The sequence below is a fragment of the Anoplopoma fimbria genome, chromosome 19, assembly GCF_027596085.1.
Source record: "Anoplopoma fimbria isolate UVic2021 breed Golden Eagle Sablefish chromosome 19, Afim_UVic_2022, whole genome shotgun sequence".
NCBI classification, from domain to species: Eukaryota; Metazoa; Chordata; class Actinopteri; order Perciformes; family Anoplopomatidae; genus Anoplopoma; species Anoplopoma fimbria.
The window spans coordinates 9834944-9859561 of NC_072467.1; the positions used below are offsets into that span (position 1 = coordinate 9834944).

Here is a 24618-nt window from a genome sequence, read left to right on the forward strand (position 1 = left end):
TTTTGCTTTCATAGCGTTGAAATCACGGTCAGCATCTGTTGGCTAGAACTAATATACAGCTGTTCCAAATATTTAAAAACTGACACAATCCACACACTCATATGGCATTCATTTCTTTTAGTCAGAGTTATACATTTGAACATAAAACCACATTTGGATTTGATTCAAAGATGAGAACCACTGGAGTTGGAATTTCTCAAATTTGTCTGTAAAACTTTCCAGATTTCAGAAATTTGAGCGCCGTCCTTCACAGAACAAGAGAGACAAAATGCATTTCACGGCCACATGGTCTTGCTTTTCTCTGCTGACCAGCCTTAAGGTTAGAGAGTGTGTTTGTGAGAATAACAATGAGCTGCAGGGAAGGAGAGGGTTGTAAAGAAATAAAAAATATTTCCTTTTGAGACATATGATGAACAGCTTTGGTGCACACTCCTGCTTCACCATCAACACTCAGATAGAGAGATTAAAAAAAATTGTGAGGACAATCTGCACTACGGGGCTTTGCAAGAGGAGGTAGCAGCTGAAGTTCTGGTAAAAATGTCAGATCTGATCCTGGTTCAGTGGTGATGAGAGCAGATCAAACAAGACTGGGCTGATGTCTGAGGTTGTGTTATGGTCGTCACTGAGGCTGAGGTCAGGCTGATCTGAGAGCAGAACAGAAAACATAAGGCTTTGTCTAAAAGGAGGTAAAGGCGCAGAGGTCTTTTGGTTTTTAATACGACATGAAAATTCAACGTGACTAAAAACGTACTTCATCCCAGGACCTTTTGATGATTTTTTTCGTAGCCCACTGCATTGTTGGAACTGGTACCTGTCAGTGAAAAAGCCATCAACGTGTCAGGCAGATTGGCACTGATTTCTGATTCAGTAATGGTGCAGGTTTTCAGGTTGTCCACATTACCTCACTTACCTAAGTAGTCCTTGTAGTCCTTGAAGTGTTTGTGCCTCAGACGTCCTTCTGTAAATAAAATTGCCAAGATGTAAAAGACTAAAATAATGAAGACTGACATCTGATCTCCATATCACCACATTGCACTTTGAATTATGGCTTGTAATGCAATTATATGATCCATAAAGTAAAAACATTACGTTCTTTTGATTAGATCATTAGTTTAATATTTCTGCCAACCGCTCTAGCCACAGTTCATATGTTGAGGCAATCTTCTCTGTTGACTGAGCACTCCAATTTGTATATTTTTAGATCTATTTAATATGAGAAACTTGGAACCTAACAGCATGTGATGTGCCAAGAGATACCAGGCCACACTCAAAGTCAGCTGTTGGCACATTTAAAGGAACCAGACTTTGCAGAGAAGTTCCATTAAATCAAACAAGCAAGAAAAAAGTTTTAAATATAGGAATAAGATGGAAGATGATTTATGTCCAAGGCCTGGATATTAGTGAACGGAAGTATCCTAGCCATACCAGAGTTGCCACGTTGCTTGATGCACTGTCCCCGGTTTGGGATGCCAGCAGCAGGGTTTCCTTGATTGATGATGTGGCACTCGTAGCCCGTAGGACAGTGAAGAGGCTCGTCTCCATCCTCAGTTGTGCTGCAGGCCTCAGCTAGTGGGTAGAAAACATACTTTGCATGAGAAGAACTCAAAAACATGAAATATTGTTAGGCTGTTTTGTTTTTTGTTTACTTGTCCTCCCTCAACCTACCACGTAAACTACAGAAAACCTCCAGGAACTTTTTATATTCATTGATGAATAGCAGAATGTTTTATAATAATGTCCATCTGTGATGGATCTTGTGAATGCATTTAATTTGAGTCTACGGAGAATATTGATAGTGTAAAATGGTCTCTTTGCCCCTTCCTATTAAGTTGTTACCACCCGGTTGATCGTCAATACAACAGGAGCGTAAAGCTATGGTGAAATCAAACCAAAATGGGCTGAACGAAACCTGGTGTCGTTCTCACTAAGCAAAGTCAGGATTTCATTAGCATTTGAAGGATTTTCGTGAAGGCTAAGATACACTGTGATCAGTGAGAATTTCAGTAAGGTGAGTTTTTTTTTCTAGTCATGTAAGCTGACCATCTGGAGCTGCCAGTGTTTCCGCTGACCTCAGTGACTCAGGTGTTTGTGTGTACTCACCCTGCAGAACCTCCTCAGGGCCATCTAACAGCCATCCGTTGCCCCCCAACCACCGAGGCTTAGGCTGCACGAGCCAGTCCAACACTGTTCAGAACGCAAACAGATCCACAGCCATGCTTAATAAATGTTTTTAAGAGAGAAACAAAAACGGACTCATTTCCAAGTAGTTTGAGGCCCAAACACAACTGTGTGTAACAATCTGTCTGCTGGTTCTGCTGACCTGGTGGAGGCTGGACAGACTCCAGGCAGGCGTAGATGCATCCATTGTAGCAGCAGCGTTTATGGCGCTCACACTCTGAGTCTGAGCGGCAGCCTGGCACCTCACAGGCTCTCTCTGGCAGCATCTGGGGTGGCGGTGGACACCTGTCGTTCTTCTGGTGCTGTGTGGACTGGGGGTGGTTGGGGTACTCGTAGTCCTGTACGACAGAAAAAGGAAAAAAGTCAAATAAATTCCCAAGAATGCAGATGTGGTTTGTTCTAGTAGCTGTTAAGATATTCCACTGGATATAAGTGAACATTTTTAGCATTTGTTTTAATACCAGCATGGCTAGAAATCAATAAAATAGAGCTGATGGGTAATTTTGGAAGGAAAGAGAATAAAATTATGTAAGTGTTTTGTTAAACATTATTCATTATTTTTGAGAGTTGTATTTAAAACGAAATTAAACTTAAACTAAAAAGATAGCACCAGATGTTAACACTGGGGCTGGAAAATTTCACGGATTGCACTTTTTAGCCACCAGTGGGCAGCAATTGATCTGAGTGATCACATTTCAGCACAGCAGAACTATAGCAAGGACACTGATGTTTTGGCTTTAGTATGCCTGCCTTCCTGCTAAAGTCTTGACCTGGATCTGGAAGGTGATTCACTGTGGGAACAAAAACTTTTCTAGTGATATTGAGAGGGAGAAAGTAGTCCACAGGACCCGGAGCCAAGCAAAGACACGCTTCACACGCTTCACACACTTCAACGGCTTTGGCAACATTAAGTGCAGGCCCACATGCTTCCACTGTTGCTGAGAAAATCTGCTCTTAAACGCTTTGCAGAGGATAACTTAACAAGATCTGCATCACAGCCATGGTGTCTGTGGTTTTATAGTTGTTTTGTAATAGGCTGCTGCTCTTTATTGATTCCTGTTCATTGGTTTGGAAATGCCGAGGACACAATTGTCAAGCAGCATTCTTGTCAACAATGCTGGTATCAAATATCACACGTTTTATGTAACAGTACAAGCAGCTAATCTTTGTTCAAATCCCAAGAAGCACAGCTGCCTTTGACTAAACATTAACTCTAAAACTTTCTCAAACACTGTATTTGCTTTTGTATGATAAGCTTCAGTGTGATCAAGTTTCTAGTTCATTCCACTCCTTTCTTTTCTGCTTCAAATAACAATGACCAACACTGTGCTGATCCAACATCACCTTTATAGCAACAAAGGTTGCCTTTTTACTCTTTGAACTTCAATGGGACAGGAAGTTATGTTGCTGGTTGGTTATCCAATCCTTTGTAACACTTTCAACATGGCTGTAATCAAATTTCTAATTTAATTTCTGCAGAGTTGTTTTTCATAACAACACATGCTGTGTTAGGCAAGCACAACCAATGTTTCAGTTTTTCTGAATATATGTCTTTACAGTTGTGTGGGTGAATTTCTTTGACTTTCCAGTCCATTCATTTGGGAGGGTGAGAAAGAGAGAGAGAGAAAAGGAGAGAGATGTGGGTGTTTTTCTCTACACTAGATTACTAATTAGATAATCAGCCTGTTGGTCGCACACGGTAATTAAAACTGTGCTGTTTATTTGGCAGGCTTTCTGAACGCTCTTACAAACCAACCAGAAAAACGAAAGCAAATGTTTGGCGTCGATGGTGGTATCACACACACTGTATGTGTGTTCACTTTAAACCCAAATTAATTCATTCTGGCAGCTGAGAGCTTAGTGGGCGGATGGTTCTTTGAGGGGCGGAATGGGGGATTCACACCATAGAGAAATGGAGGGGAACAATACAGTCAGAGCTTGTAAGAGTTACGCTGAGGTCCTGCATATTGCAGTAAGCAGTCCAAGTTTTGGTTGTACATCACTTGAGGGACTGGGTTTCAAATTTCAATATTTTTTGGGGACTGGCTGAAATGTGTTTGTAGCTATGAGCTATGAGTATTACTGCTCTCTTCAGCATTGTTTCCTGTCACAGAAGGCAGCTGTTTTTGCTCCGTTAAACCCATTGTGACAGAGTTAGCAATTAGCTATTATACACAGCGATTAACAGCTAAAGAGGCAGATAATTATTCTCAGGAGTTGGTGGAGACCAAAATAAAGCTAAAATGATCCAATCATCAGGTGACCACAAACATCTCCAAGTGGGCCCGAATGCTGCTCCACATGTGCTTAATCAAACAATTTAGAGATTTAAAATTATTTCTCCAACTTTCCAAGGTATATATATCTGCACTTTGTTTGCAGAGTGGAGGAAACAAACATGCCTGTGTTTCTTCACATACTCAGACTGGATTTGCTTAGAATTTCCTCTCAGTTGCTTGAGATGATATGATGTGGAAAATCTCACTGCTGCCAAATAAAAGGAATGTCTGGCATATCAGAGTCACGCTGTGTGTAAGTTTGTGTGTGTGTGTGTGTGTGTGTGTGTGTGTGTGTGTGTGTGTTTGTGTTTGTGTTTTGTGTGTGTGTGTGTGTGTGTGTGTGTGTACAGTAGCTTTGCTACTGAGCAGTGATCTGCTCCAGTGAAAGTCCAGTAAAAAAGCCACTGTTTGCTATACCAGTTTGCTATATCAATTTTAAAAGACAATATGTTAATGTTGTGGTTACAACTTTTGTGCTGCCCAAAGTGGCCAAAATAATCAAATTCTAGAGCGCCTTAGTAGCTAGTATAATTGCAGAGTCTTGGTTTCAATTTCGGCCTCAGGACCTTTGTTGCATGCCATACTTGGCCCCTAAATGCAGGTATCATATTGACACCAGTCTTAAAACCTTCAAACAATACTCAGCCCCAATGACTTGAGCATTTTAACAGTAACTTCTCCTCGAACATGCTCCCACACATTGACACTAAAGGGCTTTCAAACTCTTCATTCATGGCTCTCGGGAGATAAGTTGTGCCGAAGTGGTTCATGACGTCTTCTGGTACACTTAGATCTATGAATGAAGACTACAAAGTCTGCTGTGATTGGATAATGACCTAATGACTGCCCCTACTCTCCTTGTCTCATATCCGATCTGCTCTTAAAATCTCTTGCAAACGTGTCCTACAAAAGGTCAAGTGTGCCCTTCCTGTTTATGTGACTGAGTGTGTAAAGCGTGAGTTTGCTTTTACACACGAATACTGTACGCAGCAGAAGCCACTTTTATGTCTTTATTGTATTGATCCATGAGCCTTAGACTGTCATACTTTTTATTTTTTACTGTACTTCTGCTGTCATTTAGCTCTTACTGTAACTGCTTCACTCTCAGGGCTCCTCTTGTGTCTTCTATGCTGCCTTTGTGTCTTAGTCTGCCAGAAGGGCCGCCATGATCTACATCCTGAGATATTTCACGCAATCCTGTGCACATCTCTCTGATGTTCCACAATGGTTATTTACACTCCTGTCTGCTGTGCTGCTCTCCTGTAGACACTGGCAGCAGGCCAGTGTGGGATGTTCATGTCTATCTGTGGGCATGTTGTTACCCTCTCTGTCTGTCGCAGTCATTCTGATACTACCTCTCTGCCTCTGTTGTTTTTCTTCCTCCTTGATCTCATTGATGTTGAAGAGCATTGGCATGGTGGTGGTTGTAATGATTGATCTCAAACTGCTCTTGTTCAGTCAGTCTTTCCTTGTCTCTCTTTTTAGTGCTCTTGCTCTTTGGTTTATGGGGAGTTTGTGTGGAGAAGCCAATGGAGACCCTGTCTGGCTCTGTAATTGTACTGTGATCAGGCTGTTAATGCTTCAACGAAGAGATCTTAGACAGATACTGTTTCTGAAACACACTCAATCTCCACACATACAGGACTGCAGGGTCAAGGCTGTGCACACATTTGCATTAACAAGGAAAACTGGGTTCTTTCATATAAGTTGAGTTGACACTTCATAAGTGCCAACTCAAATGTGCCAAATCTCCCATGAAGTAGCCCACAGCACACATCTGGTTAGCTTTTGGTTTGTCAGGACTCATTTCCTGTTTCTATACCAGCAGTCAGTTTGACAGAAAGATAGCCAGACGTACAGATATATAGAGAAACAGAAGGCATAGCTGTGTGGCAAACAGCCTGTGAGTCAGTGGGAGATGAGAGTTTCCATGAGTGACGGGAAGACATGCTGACGGACAAACTAGGAGATCGACAGCTGTTTAAAGCTGTCTTTGAACTGTGAATATACTGGGCGACTGGTGATGTCTAACCTTGAAATGCAGACCAACAGACTGAACCCATATGAGGCCTGGTTTACACGACAGGAGGGGATCTGAACTAAATGTGAAGGCAGCTAATTAGTGTTGGGAAAACAGCGTCTGCTACCTGTCAGTCATAGCCTGAGGTAGCAGGGACGGCAATGATAGAGGCCGCCCTAAACTCATCTATTACTCCACCATTCTGTTTGTACTGCAGTTGTATATTATATATATTTGGTAAGCAGTGCTATGGATACAAACACGTCTGCGGTCTTACAAACTGACACTCATATTTTCTTTCGGTTGTTGGTAATGATATAAAAACTCTCTGTTGCCACACAAAAGGAATGTCTGGAACATCAGAGGCTCCAGGTTATAAAACAAATGAAGGAGAAGTTGATGTGGCAATGTGATTGTCTGGTTTGTGTGTATAGTAGCCTACTGAGAGGCAATCTATGCCAGTGTCAGTCCAATAATGTGCTTCTGACCAGCAGGCTCAGATCATCTGACTGTGATTAGTCCCGCTTAGAGCCGCACACACGAGTTCATGCAACTACTGGTTAGATGGATGACTGACTGGCTTCAGTAACTCCCATCGTACATTTTAAATTACTTACCTGAGACTAACATACAACGCTCTCCCTTCATTAATATATTGATATCCTACCTTTCCTAATTCGAAAAATATGAAACAAAATGGGATTGAAGAAAGAAATGTGGATATCCAGGCTGTCAACTCAAGCATATTATATTTGAAAACATCATATTTTGTTGGGTATGGAAGTGTGTGTATTGCTTTCAAACATGGAGTTATTACAAATGTTTGTGTGTGTTATGTAATCCTCATATAAATTGCATCTGTAATCTATCTGTCACATTAATTTCATCTGCAGGGAATTTTATTGTTGCAATAATTTTGTTTTGTATGGACAGTCTTAAGACTGACTGCCAACTAAATCGCAAGCCAAACGGTCTAGCACTCAGTCAAAAAGTTTCCACAGCCTCTCTCTAACTGTTTTGTTTACTCAATACTCTCCAGCTAACAAACTTGCTAGGACAATAAGTTCACACAGGTTTTTAAGGCATGTTTGTAACAACAACTACTTTCATGTTTCTGCAAATCATGTCGGTTTTCTGTGTATAGTCCACACAGCAGGTTAAATAAAAATGAATGATGCAACGCAGCTAATAAGCTAAGCTACGTTCCCTCATTTGGACCCTCCGGTTGTCGTTCCACTCAAAGGACAAATTCAAAGGTCACAGTTCAGCAGAAATTAACTTGATGCAAAAAGTTCTCAGGAATTCACTTTGCCCCTGCAGGCAAATCCATTATTATCAGAGATTTTTTAAACATTTTAAACACCGGTGTGACCTTTAAACAGCCTATACTAACCAAGGCTGTACTGCATTTGTCATGCATTCCAAGGACTTGTCAACTCTCAGCCTTAACGGCCACAGACAATTTTCTGATGAATTGAAATGCATTCCTTGTGTTTAGCAGTGAATGTGTCACTTGAAAAACCAGGAGTCAACCTGCATGTCACTAAGTAATTGTGTAATTATTTTTTATATGTGCTGAGTCTCAACCATTGCAATCAAAATGTCACTTTTAATCCCTTTCAACTCAACTCATGACCTGAACCTCTTGGTTTACTCTTATTCTATAGCATCAGGGATTGTTACATAGTGTAGACACTTCCTTATAAGCTGTATCAGTGATAAAGCAGTGTATCATCGGTTTTCTTTTACTTAGTTCCCCCAGACCAGTCAAACAACCTGCAAACCCAAAGACAGAAAGTAGGCTACACATGTTTCTGAGCGTCTGCAGGGCCCCTTTCTAAATACCAGGTGATGTCAGAATGGTTCACATCACATCAAATAAATTTAAACTGTAAAGATGTATGGTGGCAGCCTCAGACGCTGTTCATGCTCACTGACATGCCCGGGCAGGTGTCTGAGCCAGACTGTGTTATGGCTGTATGAAACTAAATAATCTGTGTGTGTGGGTGTGTGCGACTACTGTTGCCCACGCACATGGGGGAAGTTTGCCATCAGGGCTTTCTGCCATAAAGGGTTTATTTGAACCGAAATCATCATATTTTCCTAAACCAAACTGAGGAAGAGTTTTCTGGCAGGAAGGGCTTTCTGAAATAAAGCCCTGAAGGCAAACTTCTCCCATGTGCGCTGCACAAGGCATTCCACCTGTTTTACTATCTATCCATCAAACGCACTTCTCTTGATTCTAAGTTACCCTCTCACGCCTATTTCTTCCCTCTACACCCTTATTACATCCCATGTATTATTAGACAGGTATTCCCCCTGTCGAACACAAAGAGGAAATCAGAAAAGGGCTACTGGTGACCTTTGACCCTTTTGGCAGGGGGACGTCTAGATAAGAGAGGAGGGAGGACATGGTTCTTCTCCCTAAGACAATCTGACCCAGAAGTCAAACATATACCTTTTTGGTAAGAACTTTAAGTCAGATAACGGTTAAGGTTAAGGTCATTCCTGCAAAGAAAGTGGCATACAGAGGCAAAGCAAAACATAATAAAAACACATTTTATATGTACTGGAATTGTAGATTTCATATTGCATGTAAAAAATTGAAAGCTTACATTTTGATCATACATTTCAACTCTACATTGAGTAATGTGTTTACATGTCTTATTTGAAAATAATACATTAATAAGACATTCAGGTGATCATAGATAAGTTAAATAAGGTACTCAGCATGCTGGTGGCCTTGGGCTTGTTATCCATTTTTACCAATTTTCCTTTCAATACTCACTGACTATTCTATAGCGCAGTGCCTACGTGAAATTTTCAGTGACTTTAATTTGTCTTTCCGCGCAGTCCTAGTGTTATGAATGAGGCAGAGGCTGACTATGTATGCTTGCGTGTGGGGGAGGTGGTTGAAAAAATTAAAGATTGAAAGATTCAGAGATGAAAAGGTTCAGAGGGAAAGAGACAAGCTCCATCTGCACAGCCGTCTCAGCATGTTCCAATTACAGCAGCTTTGAAGCAGAGTCCAGCAAGACGGTGCTTTTTGGCCCATCCTGAGAGGAGATGGGGGAAAGAGATTTAAAAGAGGTAAAATGGGGGGTGGTGGGCTGTGAGAGGCACATGGTCGAGGGGAAGGAGAAAGCAGGGCAGAGAGAGGGCGAAAGGGTAACTGATTTATATGAGAGAAGGGTAGAGAGATGAAGGCAGAGCATGACTGAGAGAAAAGGGCTGATAGGGGCATAAACCAGCTAGAAAGTGAGAACATTAAAGCACAAGAGCAAAAAAGGAAGAGAAGGCAGCACGCTACAGTGAGCCCTTGTTAGAGATGATCAATCAGCTACACTGAGTTGAGTTAACAAGCAGGGGCCCAGTCTGCAAGTTCAGTTCCTGCCCTAATAATCCACTCCAACACACACACACACACACACACACCAACAACACACAGAGACAAAAGTTGTGCATCGTGTGTGCTCTTGAATTACTCATATGGAAACTTGAAAATCAGCGACTTTTTCCAACCTGTTGCACACTCTACTTTCTGCACCTCATCAATAAAAACTTCCATCCAAGTTGATTTTTCATGCTTCAAAATCAAAGTGTGTCTGTTACTGTTTAATTTGTGGTGGAAGACATATCTGGATCCTCTACTCGAAGCAATATTACAATGTAGTCCTGCATTCAAAATTCGACAAACAAGTTTAGAAGCATTACCAGCAAAGTGTATCAAACGTAGCAAAATAAAAAAATATATATCCTTTTCAAAGTGATACATTATTATAAGGGATGCATTGAGCCGGATCAGCACTTTGATGTTGTTGTAATGGAGCTTGTTATGATAACTTTATACTTTTTGGTAATCTGGTCTAGAACAATGCATCATAATCTGAATCTGCAAACCAACTAATATGTATAGCTGTCATATACATGTAATGGAATGAAACATGCTTTTCCCCGTTCATTCAGATGAAGTAAAACAGTAGCATGGATTTAATTTAGCAAAGTGCAAATTCTTCAGAATCACACTTAGTTATACATATCTGTGTGGTTAATATAAGGCCACAACCTTAAGATGGTTAGCTTAGTTAAGCATAGAGACTGGAGACGGGGAAACAGTCTGCCTGTTTTTAATCCATAATAAAAAACAAGTGGAAGAACCAAATGTATGTTTTATCTTGATTGTTTAATCCACACAAGAAACAGTTATGTTTAGGATGTCACTGCTCCTGGCCAAGAAATAGTCCAGCACATGTCACCCTTGTCAGACATGTTGTTTTTATACCTACTATTTATTATAAACGTTACATCATGTGTTAATTGGTGAGCTAGAGGTTTAGAGGTGCTGGTAGGTGGTAGAGCTTAGCTCGCTGTTTTGCGAGATGTTTAGCTTTCTAAGCTTAGCTTGTCAGCTGTTGACTGTAGCCTGGTGTTTGTGGTCTTAAATCTAACTTTCCACAAGAAAAAAATAGTATTTCCATAAATGTTGAATTTCTTTAAGTGCAGCACTTGGTTAAATATACTTAATATACACCACTGCCCTTTCCACTACTGGTTTAAAGCACTCATAGGTCAACTTGACCACCTCTCACCTCAGCCACAAAACTGCTCTGACTGTGTGAAACCTGCTTTCTGTAACAGAGCTGGTATTGTACTGTAATTTTGTGAGCTTTCACCTTCTTCCACTTTGAAGGCTATTCTGAAAAACACAGTCAAATAGAGATAAAGAAGAAATACACATACACCTTTAAAAGTCAAAAGTGAGGTTAGCATCCCCACCTTTTGGTTGAGTCCTCTTTTCCTGATTCTCCTGGTGTCACTTCCTGGGGACAGGACCAACAGGGAAAGCAGCAGCACCACAAAGCCCAGCATGGTTTATGTCCTGCACCCCAACTCCAAACTCTTTCTGCGTCTGTGCGTCTCCCTCCTTTCTCCTCCCTTCCTGTCTCAGTGGTATTCCTTCTTCCTCTCCTTATTCCAAAGTTTGTCCTTTATGCGTTCGTGGTGCCTTTCCAGCTGAAGCAATAACTCTCTGGTGCTCATGTGCAGCCAGAGATTACACAAGCCCTCTCCCTCCAACGGGACCTGCCTTTATATCTGCCTGAGGAAAAGTGCAGGGCAGAATGACAGAGTAGAGGGAAGGAAGGGGAAAGTACAGAGGGGATGAATGGAGGCAGTGTAGGAATGAAACGAAAGAAGAAGGAGAATAGTTTGGGGAGCCGATGAAGGGAGAAACAGCAGCTGTCTGTGCATCAGTTGTTGAGAGCTGGAACTGTCTGCTGGCACAGCTTGCGCACATGTCTCTGGGAGAAAGGAGGGAAGGGGGGGTGAAAGAGGGGAGGGGATAGCATTAGATAGGGCAGTGTGTGTGAGACCTCCCCCTTGCCCCCTAGATGCATTACGCTGCACATCTGGTGATCTTTATGTGAGTTTGACAGAGTTGTGTCAATGTGTGGTCAGGGCATATTTTATATTCTGTGGCTTTGCTTCACATGTTTTGCTTGCGTGCGGTAATGTAGGAGGGAAAATGAATGGCTCTGCTAAGTGTGGGGTTTGAAAAGACACTTGTTGACTGCTAGCCTAGAGTTGGAGCATGAATTGTAACTATTAACTGTCCAACATCCATGTTTACATTCCTGATTTTTTCTTAGGGACAGGCTATGCATAATTTATATGACAGTGTTGGAGGGAATACTTGAACACACCTGAATGTATATGAACGTGTCCATGTGTGTACACTCATGTGTCTGTATAATATGTTTGGAGTAGATGAAGTGTGATTTCTGTGAAATTGACCCATAAAAATGAAAGCATGTGGTATGGACCTCTCTGTCTTCGTTTTTCTCAACTTCCCAAGTTGCACCCTCTCAAACTAGGACACCCCCCCACCCCCACCCAACCTTACCACTGGACCTTTCTCCCCATCCGCTCCCCTCACTCCATTCTCAGTGTCTTGCACTGAAAGGGAGAAAGAATGCTAAGCCCGCACAAATCTCAGTCATTATTAGTTTTACAGGAGCAGCGCCCATGTCACTGGGAGGCCCAGGCTTCACTTACACAAAAGACAAAGTAAAGAGTAAGAGTGGGGAAAAAAAGAACAGAAGAGAGGGAGATATAGAGATAGTGGAAGAGACCGCATGAATAAATATGTGAGACAGTCAGAGAGATGAGCCCGTCCACTTGTTGACATCATATTATGATTATTATTATAGTGCATGGTTGCATTTAAGATATTTTGGAAATGTTTGCTATATCTCCTTCAACCTTTAGTTATAGTCCATAATTGAAGCCAGGTTGTGGAACAAAAATCTCTTTCCCAACACTTTTTTTTAACCTTATAGCCTATTACTTGTGATGTGCCTATCAAGCTACAATTATTGCATGGGAAAGAATGCAGTTTAGTCTGAAAATGGGGAAAGATTTACCACTCAAAATTCTCAGTTATTTTGACATAGGTAGACATAGCAATCTTCTCCTTTAGAGCTGATTTGCTTTAACACAAGGGAACAAATATAGAAAATCAAACCATTTGTAGCATATTTGTTACAGAGGCAAATGTGTGTTGGATTTTAGATAGGCCTGGTATAGTGGAGTGGAATGAAATTCACTAGAATAAAACAATATTGAGCTCTGTGTTGTATTTTCTTGTCATGATTTCTTAAAATCGTACCACACCCTGAGCTGTTTGCAGTTCTTCTGCAACTAATGGGGAAAAACTGCAGCTGCACAGTTTCCAGTGTAGACAGCACGCTACTATTCCCAGACATGTTCTCACATACATCATCCATATCCTGCCTTCTTCCTAAATCTGGAATGTATACATGAATATTAATAAACTAAACAATTACTTTCATTAACAGGATAAAAGGTAAAACATTCACACATTCCAGCATATGGATATAACAACCTAAAGTGCATGCAGACACACACACACACACACACACACACACACACACACAACACACACACACACACACACACACACACACACACACACACACACACACACACACACACACACACACACACACTCGAAATGATATATGACAGAAAACACAGAGAGAGAGGAAGGAACACCTCAGAGATAAAGTCTGCCGAATGTTGGAGGGTTCAGAGACGGACTTTCCACTCAATAGACAGAAATTCCTTTCATCTGACAGGCAAACGCACATGGTAGCTTTTTCTGCAGGGTAGAGTGTCTGTGAGTCTCAAGGGGCTTCACATCACATGCTCTCTGATGGTCAAGATTCTAGTCTGATCATGGCGTAATAGGTCTGGGATGGATCTGGTCAGGGCAACTACTCAGCCACACGAGGATTACACCAGCACAGTTAGTATGATTTTTTACAAGGCAAATGGGAATATGCATGGTATGTGTTTCATCATGAGGTCCAGCTTGTACATCTGGATGGAATATGTGCATTTTGTGAACTAACGGAGACTTAGGGAAATGGTTTGATAACATTCGATTACTCCCTGTGTACTCAAAACATTTACAAGGCGTAATATGTATGCATGTATTACAATCATAGGTGTATACACATGTGATTGATAAACTGATACTTGCCACACTGACCATATTTCTGGCTGAAATTAGGATTTTTGGAAGGAAAATAACATACAGGGATGTTCAGTGTAAACGTGAAACAATGCTACATAAGTAAGTGTTGATTATTGCCTGTAAATAAAGATTTTGTCAGAAGAGAAAGTTTTTGTTTCAAAGGTAAAGTAGGAGCAACAAGAACAAGAGTCAGCATTCGTGCAAGCAGCACTGTCAGGTTTTACTTTGCTTTGAGCTAAATGCTAACATCAGCATGCTAACATGCTCACACTGATGATGCTAATATGCTGTTGATTGCGTATTAGGGCTAATGTTTACCCTGTTCACTATCTTAGTGTACTGTATGCTAATAATAACAAACAACCTGGAAAAAAAAGAATATGCAACATAAAAAAGTGTAATGTAACTGACGTTCAAGTTAGAATACTCGGGCAAGATATCGAGCCTGAGTTGCCGACTTTACGCTCCTGACATCACAGCGACAGGGCAGAACACACTTTGAATTACATTTTCATTATTTTTATACTGATTTATGTAGTGTTTGTGTTGTGAAACATGCTGTAACAACATTGTAGCTGCAATTTGGATTTCCTCCGTCTCTTTTAACAGGGTAAACACAGATCTCTTTGAAATGTCTTCAAATAGGTTTTCAGAAATATTTTGCCAAAGGATTCTTTAGCTGTTAATTTAAAGTTACTTCAAATAACTTTTTTGTGTTGATTTTGGCGGTCCCTGGAGATGAAAGTGGTAGTGTTTCTGAGCACCAGAGTAATATTGCAGCAGGGTCAGACAGTCTGCTCCACACTGTGCTGGCCTGGTTTCACCCATGAGCAGAGTAACTCCCATTGATGTAGATCTTCTGTACACGTGTTTTGGCATTATTTTTGTTTTGGCATTGCAACAAAGCAAGCTACCAAGGTGAAAATGGCATTTATCATTTTATTGCACTTTAATGTCTATAAGCACGCTACTCTGATGGGCCGCTCTTGTGTCAGTGAGCTGAAGCCTGAAGCGGAAGCCTGTCAAAGCCATTCATTTCAAATTGGGTTTGTCAGTTGGTGTCAGAGGTCAGCCTAAGGGGTCAGGGGTTAGCTGTGATTGGTTGGAATGAAATAGACTTATGGATTCTGATAGTGGTGAAAGTTGCACTTGCAGTCTGTAACACATATGCAGCATGTCACATTTAAAATACTTATCCTACACAGTATACAATCCTAAATTATACCTTTGGAATTTACTTGATCATACTACATCTGTATTTATTCAAATGTGATTTCATCCTTCACGGTTGTGCCAAGTCTTTCCAGCACTTTGACTCAATCTAATTTCCTCCCTTGGATGTGCTGTATATCAACACCAATAAAAATCGACTTTGCTCTGTTTTACTGTCTCCCATTTAAAAAGTTCAACGAGCATCAGGTGCGTCCTGGCATTTGGTTTTAATATGTGTCTGATAGAATATAAACCTCGAGCAGCTGTAGAGGGCAGATAAATCTTTGTCTTAATGACTGTTTTATTCTGTGGTAGGGTGTGTGTGCGTATTATTTGTTCAGTTTGAGCTTGAGTAATGTGATAAAAAATTAAAACACTCATACATGCAGTATGGATGCACTCAGAAACCAAGATTGTTTTGTGGATTTATTTGACTTTTAAGAGACAGGGAGAGTATCACTGGCGCCAACCGCTCCACTTTATTATCAAAAAGATACATAAACACATAAACGGAGAGTTCTACACTGGCAATGTAATCTGTTACTGTACGATCTATGTTTTTAAATCACATATTGTAATGTCTGTCATGATTGTGGCTTTTCTGTGCTTTTATATGATAACATTTTTCAACACATTGTCATTGGTGAGTTAAAGTGGGACAGCTGTTTAAAGATGCAGGCTGGAATGGCTGATGGAAAAAGAAGAGAAGGTGAGGAAGATCAAGGGGGAAAAGGAAGAAAACATGAAGCTGGGGGACATATGGAATGCAGATGGGTCGATAAAAAGAGGGATGTGAAGAGCAATGATTGACAAAGATGGCTTCACCATGTAGACCAAACATCTGTACTGTCTCCCTTCCTTTCTTGTCTGAAGTCTTTTCAAGCTTGTGCCGTAAAAAATTATGAAGAACAAATGCTTAAATTGCCAAAATCTTGGAAACTGAATTAACTAGTTGAACTTGGACAACATTATAAAAAAATGTATCAAACCTGTGAAAGATCGTCACATTATTCATTGTCAATGTTTTGGAGCCTTAAGACTGGGGATATTTTGGATTCGACAGAAAAATGACACTGTTAATGAATTTTTGATCTGAAAAGTCACCTGATGAGGATCACCTCAGGAAATAACAGATTATCAGCGGGCCATATACACATGCAGTTTTCCATGTGTGACGACGTAACCCGTCTCAACATGAATGTCAGCCTTAGGTGCAGGTGGTTTCTTGGTCTGGTCGCTAGTAATGCTCATTAAGATAAACCCCTTGTAGCTACACTAATCATTTTTCATTACCAGCATGTCTGTCTGTCTCTTTTTCTTCTAATCAGTGAGGAGGTTAAAGCCATGCCCGATCTCAACTGCTTCCCCTTCATGACTTTTTCATTCCTGTATCATTATCCTTCATCCTCTAATGCTCCAAACCAGTAGAAACTCTGACGGTAGTATACAGTAAATGCTTCTTTGCTGTCATTCTCCTCTCTCTTCACATAAGTCTCTTTTTATTTTCCCTCGCCTTTTTTTCAGCTGTAGCGTGCCTCATGTTTCTGTCCCCTCTTGTGCTCCTCCTCGGTTTTTAGTTTCTCCCTTCATGTTTGCCTCTCCCAACTTTTTCCCAGCTGGTTTCTCCTCTTTCACATGCAGCTATCTTCCCTTCTCTCCCCTCTCCTGTCCCCCATTTAGGTTTCTCCCCTTTTCCTCTCCCTCCTCTCCTCTTTCTCGACCCGCTACAGAGCGCTTTGAACTCAGGTAGCCATGCAGCATTCCTCAACATGACCCCCGGGAGCAAGGTCGGCTAGAAAAAAAAAGAAGAAAAAAACTATTTCAGCTGTTTCTATAGCGACACTGAGCACAGGGGTTCCACTGTAGGGTCAAAGTAACCGGGAGGCACTGGGTAGTTAGTAGAAGTTAGAGCACACTGGCTTTCACATGGTCAAAATCAAAGCAGCAGAGGCCGAGATATCCTGCCTTTTACTCCCTTGTGGGTCAAGCTCCATAAATGCTGAATCGTACATTTCCCATGATGAAACTCAATAGCATCTTTCATTAAACTTTCCCAGCCTGCTAAAAGGTGACTTCTTTCAAATTCTGCACTTCCAGTTTGTAACTCAGGCTTTCTGTTAAAGATAGTTAATCTCAAGCCCAAGCCGATGTTATCCTTATGACATCACAGTGACATCAACAGGGTTGTTCTGATAGCCTGACTACTGACAAGTAAAGTAAACTTCACATACAGAATCAGTTGAGTGTCCCTTTAAGATTATTACACACACTGCAAGGTCTAGAAGTAAGATCATTTTGACATCACTATTTAAGGTCATTTTTTCATTTGGCAGCTCAACAAATCAAAAAATCTTATTACATCAAATAAAAGTGTTTTCACCTCCACACTGCCTGTCTTGTTTATTGCTCAGTCAAAGTTTTCCATTTATGTGCTGTATAGACAGTATGTAAATTGTCACTCAGGCTTTCTGTAAAAGATAGTTAATCTCAAACCCAAACCAATGTTATCCTTATGACATCACAGTGACATCAACAGGGTTGTAAAGTAAACTTCACGTACAGAATCAGTTGAGTGTCCCTTTAAGATTATTTTACACACACTGCAAGGTCTAGAAGTAACATCTATTGTGACATCACTATTTAAGGACATTTATTCATTTAGCAGCTGCTCAACAAATCAAAATATCTTATTACATCAAATAAAAGTGTATTCATCTCCACACTGCCTGTTTTGTGTATTGCTCAGTCAATGTTTTCCATTTATGTGCCGTAAAGACAGTATGTAAATTATTATTAGTAAGTAAAAGATCAAACTTCCTCACGTTGCAAGTAAGAGAAGCTTTTAGGTTCACTGGATTGGAAATCCTCTGATAATTTTGGGTCTTCCTTTCCCTGATAATAGGTGGCCTCTGCTCTCTCTTGGCAGTCAACCATGGCATACAGTGTGTGTGTGTGTGTGTGTGTGTGTGTGTGTGTGTGTGTGTGTGTGTGTGTGTGTGTGTGTGTGTGTGTGTGTGTGTGTGCATGTCTTTGTGATTTAGTGTGTGTTTGGTTTGCATGTAGAGTTTCTATGAAACATGGATTATATCTTTGTTCCTGTCTGGCAGATCAAAGGCTTGTGGTATTTTGTGACCAACTCTCTTGTTGTGGCAAGTTTTCTTTTTTGCAGTCTCTTTCCTCAAGTGTGTGTATGACAAAGTGTATGTGTGTGTCTGTGTAGATTCTGTCTGTTAGTAGGGGGGATTCCAGTGTGGGCCACTGTTTGTAAACCTTGGTTTTTGGGTTTGTTGTTGCAGATTCATGCAGAGTGACATGCTTATTTATGCTTGCATTATACCAGATTGAGTATGTTTATCTGGTGCCTCTTGTTGGTTTGAGGTTATGAAAGCTAGTTTTCTTGATGGTTGCACATACCAAACATTCTGCAGCAAATGAAGAAAAGCTTTTCTTTCGGGTTACAAGCTGCATTGGGATTGAACTTGGAAAGAAAATCACTGAACATTTTAGGACTTATTTTGTTTTATTAATTTAACACTTCTGATTGTGTTTCACATCTGGTTGTACGTTAATGGAAGCATGCTTCATATATTTTACTTTCAGCAGAAATAAACACTACATTCGGTTTGAGCATTTAACCGGTAACCAATACAATTTACTGTAATTCGATTGTTTGGTCTACATCTGTAAATTCCACCATCTCTCCTGTGGTATAATATCTGGACATATCTGCAGTTTTCAGCTCAGTCCTGCTGTGGAGAAGGTGTCAAATGTAATATCAGTAGCTTCTCACTGGAGGGAGCCACAGTCTCATTTTCACTCTGCAACCCAGCATTCAACCATAGTTACATGACACTCCTGCAATAATAGACAAACACATTCAATAACAAAGTGTGACTTTAAGACAGTATCTGTAACACATGCTTTTTGAATCAACCTCTAAAATTGTGATTATGTTGGAAATCAATTAAAATTGATGGGACTCTATTGTCCCAATGTTCAATATATAAACACTAAAGGGACTGTACAAAATTACTGGGAATTGGGAGAAAGACTGAAGACAATTTCAAAATACCAAGACTTCCCCCATAGTAATTACTATTTACCCATTGACTTAGAAAAAAACTGCAAAACTCTCCCACCAATATCTTAAAATGTAACAATGGTAAAACTTTTTAACAACAAATAACTAAAAGAGGAAAAGCATACAGGCACTTAATTTCCATATTGTGTACAACCAATACACACATTAAAATTGAGGTGATCAATTGTTAAATTTATGGCAAACAACTGATGCATCGTAATTAGCAATTTTTCCAGCCACTCTCTAAGCTACAATAGCAACATGACTGCTACACCAGTAAGCTCTTGTTTAAGAAATAAGTGAAGTTGCTTTCACATGCAAAGTGAAATACATTAAGAAAGTTTCAAGTGCCCATGGACTGAATAGGCACCTGCAGAACCAATCATATCAGTAAAGTTTGAAATAAATTAAGAATACAAAACAACTCTTGCGTGGTCTCATCCTCCTCTTATAATTTTGCTACAGTCCCTTGCGATTGTAAAAACACTTGAGGTGTGACTTCACTTGGTTTAGCCTCTGACTGTGATCGTGGAGATCCAGATCACTGTAGAAACGCATCGTCTATCAGCAACTGAAACAATTTTTCCTTCATTCGTGTCATGTCTAGCTCTTCTGCTTTAGCGCTGACGCTTTGTCCCATCTTGTCTGTATGCACATCGATGTTATTGGTGTTCAGATGACCCTTGACCCCTGCGGTTCATCTGATGGAGGAGGAGCAGGAACAGAGCAGAGACGATGAGAGCCACTCCAGCCATTAAGAAACCCGTCCCGTAATCACTCATCTTGTCTATGAAGAATCCTACAGAGAAAAATGGATGTGAGTGATTTACAGTTTTGACACAGTCATATTTTTTTTAAACATCATATTTAAGTCTTACGTCAACGTTCTTTGCTGACTGGAATGCACCCGTGCTGTCCAAAGCACAGCAACATTAACAATTATGATATAATTTTGGTTTCTTTTAATGAAATGTATTTTTAAATGAGGCAAAAGACTGAGGCAAAGATAAGGAAGAGAGAATTGCACGAAGATTCATTTTATCCTGAGGCAGTAATGCCAGCGCCTTCCTCCAGTGAAGGGAACATAATTAGAACGCTTTGATGAATCCTCAACATCCATCAACTCTCTGGTTTTCAAAGTACTCAAAGTACTGAACGGTACAGTAAATAAGTAAGAAATAGCCTGTGTCAGAGGGACCGTGTAAAGTTAAAAATAGGACACCAGCTTCACTTTAATTAGCTTTTTACTTTTTTTGAGGTCAGCCTCAGCTTTTAGCATTAACTTAAAGTTAACATTTACATGTGGTGGTGTTGCTTTAATCCAAATTACAGTAGAAGGTTTCAGGAACTTGTGAAGTGGAAGGGAAATGGAGAAAGGACTGAGCAGTGTAATGAGAAGTGTTTTCCCTATAATTAAGGCCAATGAAAATTGACAGATTTAATTTAGAATAAAGAATACTGTGAAAAAGGGACTCCAAATGAATACAATGTTGCTCTGTGTCTGCTGTATGTTTGCATGTTCACCTGTCAACTTAAAATACAAGTGTTTTGTTTACAGCTTGTTTCTACTGACCCAAAGTGGCCAATGCATCAGTTATCGCTTTGGTCACGGGTTTAGATTTTTCTCTGCTCCTTTGTTATGCCTTTTCTCTTTTACAGTTGTTCTTGAGTCCTGTAGGACACAGTGTATAAATCTGGACAACTGTCACAAGCAATAGAATGGAAAGTCAGTGGGAAAGAAACTCCATTTAAAGGAGAAAAATAATCTTTGAGAAGCAATCAGCCATGAAATTAACACAGAGTATCATGATATTATAATTTCTACCCAGTTGCTCCCTGAATAAAACCTCATGTCCTGTGGGATGGAGTGGACGACACAATTCCTGATTAATTGAAGGGTGGTGCTGCATGCCATGAAGGTATAAAAATCTAATTTTAGTTGAATAGGCTCACTGGGCTGTGGTTACAATGCAGAACAGTGTATAAGCGCATCCATTGTGTGAGATTGAATGTGTTGGAAGAATAGGCTTAGGTAAATGACAGACACCGTAACCCTGTATTAGGGATTTGAGCTTTTTCCTACATTAACAGAAATGTTAACATACAGTCAATGAAGTACAGTTCTTTTCTATTCTACTCTGTGCAGCTTCTTGTTTGTTTCTAGCTGACAGCCAGTTAGGTTGAACAGATCACAGGGAATTTTACAGCGACAACTCAAAGCTGAAATCCATTTATTTGATATGCACAGTATGCCCTCTACGTTTTTGCAATTAACTATCAAAGCATCTTTCTCACTCACCAGCAATGGGCGGTCCAAGCAGGCCTCCACTACTACGAATGAGCATGAAGAAACCCAGAGCACTTCCGAGCCTGTTGACGCCCACAACCTCAGCCAGCACGGTGATGTGGATGGCGACCGTGGCACCGAACACCAGGCCATAAACCGCGCTGAAAACAGCTAGCTCTGAATATGAAGAGGCAAGAGGGCAGAGGAGTAACACAGTTCCCAGCAGAATCACTGTAGCTGTAAGCTGCTGCACCTGGTAGAGTCACAGGAGACAGACATGTGCATCAGCTGTTGCACATATGGTGGCCTCCACATTTATCCAAATCAGCACTTTTCAAGTAGGCCAACTTTTGCCTATTAACAGGAATCGATCTACTTCTTGGGAAATTAATTACTTTAGCTTATTCACTTTCTTGCTGAGAGTTAGTTGAGAAAAGTGAAACCACTCTCATGTCTTTATATTAGAACCAACATCTTGTTAGCTTAGCTTAGCATAAGGACGAGACGCAGGGGGAAAAGCTAGCCCCAAAATATCTGCCCCTGGGTATGTGCTGGACAATTTCTTGGAGTTTTGTCATCACTGTGAGATTTGCAAGACAACTAGTCTTAGGAAGATACTGAAAGTTAAATTGTCATTATTACACCTTTGTACGGGTTAAACAAACAAGATTTTACAACATGTTAATAAATGAGATGGAGGGTGGATTTTGTATCTATTTTACCTTTGATCAGACCCAGGCTAGCTGTTTCATTCTGCTTCCATTCTTTATGCTAAGCTAAGCTAATTGCAGAGAGGCTAGCTTCTAATTCACTGTCCTCACAGGATTGTGATATATTTTCAGAATATCAAAATGTTACTGCACTGGTTACCTACTAAACCGAACGTACCGTCTCCACCAGTCTTAGGTTTGCCACCCAGCCAAAAAACAACCTTCCAAACAGGTCCATCGCTGCAGATATGGACATAAGTGCAGCCGCCTGGTACTCCTCAATCCCCTTACTATGAGCATATGGAACCAGGAACAGAGCTGGGGCAAATAAACCCAGTGCAGCAAACACCCCAAACATTGAGTAGACCATGAATCGAGCATTTGTGATGAGGGTATAATCTACGTAGCGAAGGATTTTGGTCCTTAGTTCAGCCTTTTTAGTTCTGTTGTCTGAGACTTTCTTGGTTAAATTTGGTATGTCTTCAGGGTCCTCAAGACCCTGATCAGACCCATCAGTTACTCTCATACCCGCCTCTAGACAGCTTGGTTTGCTTTGCTCTGAGTTGTCTTTTGGAAGCAATTCCAGGGACAAGCCTTCCTCCTCTTCTTTGACCTCACAAGTCACTTCTCTGGGGGCTTTCACTGGCCTCAACAGCATCCCGCACACACAGAGATTAAACTGCAGACCCCCCAAGATTAGCAAAGCACCCCTCCAGGAGTAGCTGTCAATCAACAGCTGGAATAGAGGTGTGAGGACAAAGGTAAGGACGCACTCTCCAGCGCTGGCCATGGCGTTTGCCATCGGACGCCTCTTCTCAAAGTACAAGCCCAGCATGGTCACTGTGGGGGTCCATGTCATCGCACAGCCAAAACCTGCAGCAAAGGACACCAGTGAACATCATGTTTTGTGTGTACGGTTTTGAGTTTGTGTTGTACGTGTGTGTTTGCTTCAAACCACACACCATTTAGGAACCCCACTGTTACGTAGAGGTCAATCAGGTTACGAGCAAAAGCCCCAAGCACAACTCCTACGCTGCATATCAGTCCTCCCATTATCACTACAGAGCGATGGCTGTAGCGAGCACTCAGAGCAGATGCTACAGGAGCTGCAGAGGGACACACAGGACATTTATATATAATACTATTAAGGACATTTACACTGATTTTATTTGGGGCAACAAAATTGCAGTACACTGAATGTTTATGTACTTCACAGCAGGTAAGAGGTCTTATTTATTTTAAAGTTGCATAAAAGAAGACGTTCTCTTATCTTATATAATTCAGTTTGAATAATATTCTAAGTGAAAATAGAGTGAAACCACAGAAGATCTTTTAGCGTTTTTATATTAACCCTATTTTCTCTTGCTTCCTGAGAAAGCTTACATTTGCAGCAGATCATTATTTAAATTACCCACACACTCATTTTAAAAATCAAAGAAGTCTGTTTGTTCAGAGTCAAACTTAAAGATTTGACATCACGGTCTAAAAGAGTGGAGGGATTCTAAAAGAGTGGAGGGATTCTAAAAGATATGAATATTAAAAAAGTGTTGATAATATTGCTGAAATTGAGGGGTATAAACATGTAATAATACCCTACAGTGTAAAGTTGTTTTTCACAGATATTTAAATATATACGTATGTACTTATATTCTGATAATTACCCACAAAGTGAATGGTAGCCACGGCAATGGAGGTAATCCAAGCTGTTCCTGTTGCTGTGGTTTCAAAGTATTGGTGTATCTCAACGTAGAATACACCAAATGCCTTAATGACTCCAAAGGTCAGGCCAAATACCAGGAAGCAGGAGAGCAGAATGAACCAGGCGTAGCCACCATCAGGAGCTGCTGCTGGTGCCACAGCTCCCCTCGCCTTCGCTGTGAAGGGCATGCCGATTTATGTTGTTTTCTGCCCTCATACATATGTCTAGAAAAAAAGTAGAACAGTGTCATTTTTCATGTTTTGTACACAGGGGTGAAATTACCAATTACAATACAGTCATTACTGTAACAAAGTTGTTATTGTGTACTTTTTTGAATATTCAAAATAAATCATAAATTTTACCTTGTAAGATTTTTTTATTTCAACTATTGTACATTACATTTCAAGTCACATTGATTACAGAGTAAAAAATGTAATCAGCAAAGGAATAATAAAAAAAAAGGAGCCAAAGCCACAGACCAGTGGCTGCAGCAGATAATTAGCTGCTAGATTGTCTGTGGCTTTTGACTCCTTTCTTTTGTCTGTGGCTGTTTGAGATCATAGCTCCACAGAGCTCCATGTAAGGGTCTGACCA

The 24618-nt window shown here is 40.6% G+C and overlaps 2 protein-coding genes across 3 annotated transcripts; both read right to left on the reverse strand.

Moving 5' to 3' along the window:
• On the reverse strand, positions 1-11724 carry wfdc1 (WAP four-disulfide core domain 1). 2 transcript variants are annotated; one of them, XM_054620506.1, is made up of 7 exons: positions 11254-11724; positions 2321-2516; positions 2101-2184; positions 1426-1566; positions 911-958; positions 752-811; positions 1-644 (listed from the first exon to the last, which is right to left on the reverse strand). In XM_054620506.1, exons 1-6 carry the CDS (start codon positions 11344-11346, stop codon positions 753-755), a joined length of 621 nt encoding a protein of 206 aa, XP_054476481.1. In that variant the 5' UTR covers positions 11347-11724; the 3' UTR covers positions 1-644; position 752. The 2 variants fall into 2 exon arrangements, with proteins under 2 accessions (XP_054476481.1, XP_054476483.1); XM_054620508.1 differs by lacking the exon at positions 1-644 and having other exon boundaries at positions 902-958.
• An 8061-nt stretch (positions 11725-19785) lies between these two features.
• si:dkey-246g23.4 (uncharacterized protein LOC559426 homolog) lies at positions 19786-24212 on the reverse strand. The gene is given in 6 exon segments (XM_054619534.1): positions 19786-19998; positions 20000-20127; positions 21628-21868; positions 22504-23198; positions 23288-23431; positions 23987-24212. Coding segments are annotated over 6 exon segments (1563 nt in total). The 3' UTR covers positions 19786-19869.
• Between the last annotated feature and the right edge of the window lie 406 nt (positions 24213-24618).

What these genes read in the sequence shown, in the direction of transcription:
- wfdc1 (XM_054620506.1), bottom strand. Translation starts at nt 11,346, where the DNA reads ATGCTGGGCTTTGTGGTGCTGCTGCTTTCCCTGTTGGTCCTGTCCCCA. An exon ending in GTCTGTCCAGCCTCCACCAG is followed by an intron (nt 2,185 to 2,320) that starts GTCAGCAGAACC and finishes CGTTCTGAACAG; the next exon opens with TGTTGGACTGGCTCGTGCAG. An exon ending in CCCTGAGGAGGTTCTGCAGG is followed by an intron (nt 1,567 to 2,100) that starts GTGAGTACACAC and finishes TCTACCCACTAG; the next exon opens with CTGAGGCCTGCAGCACAACT.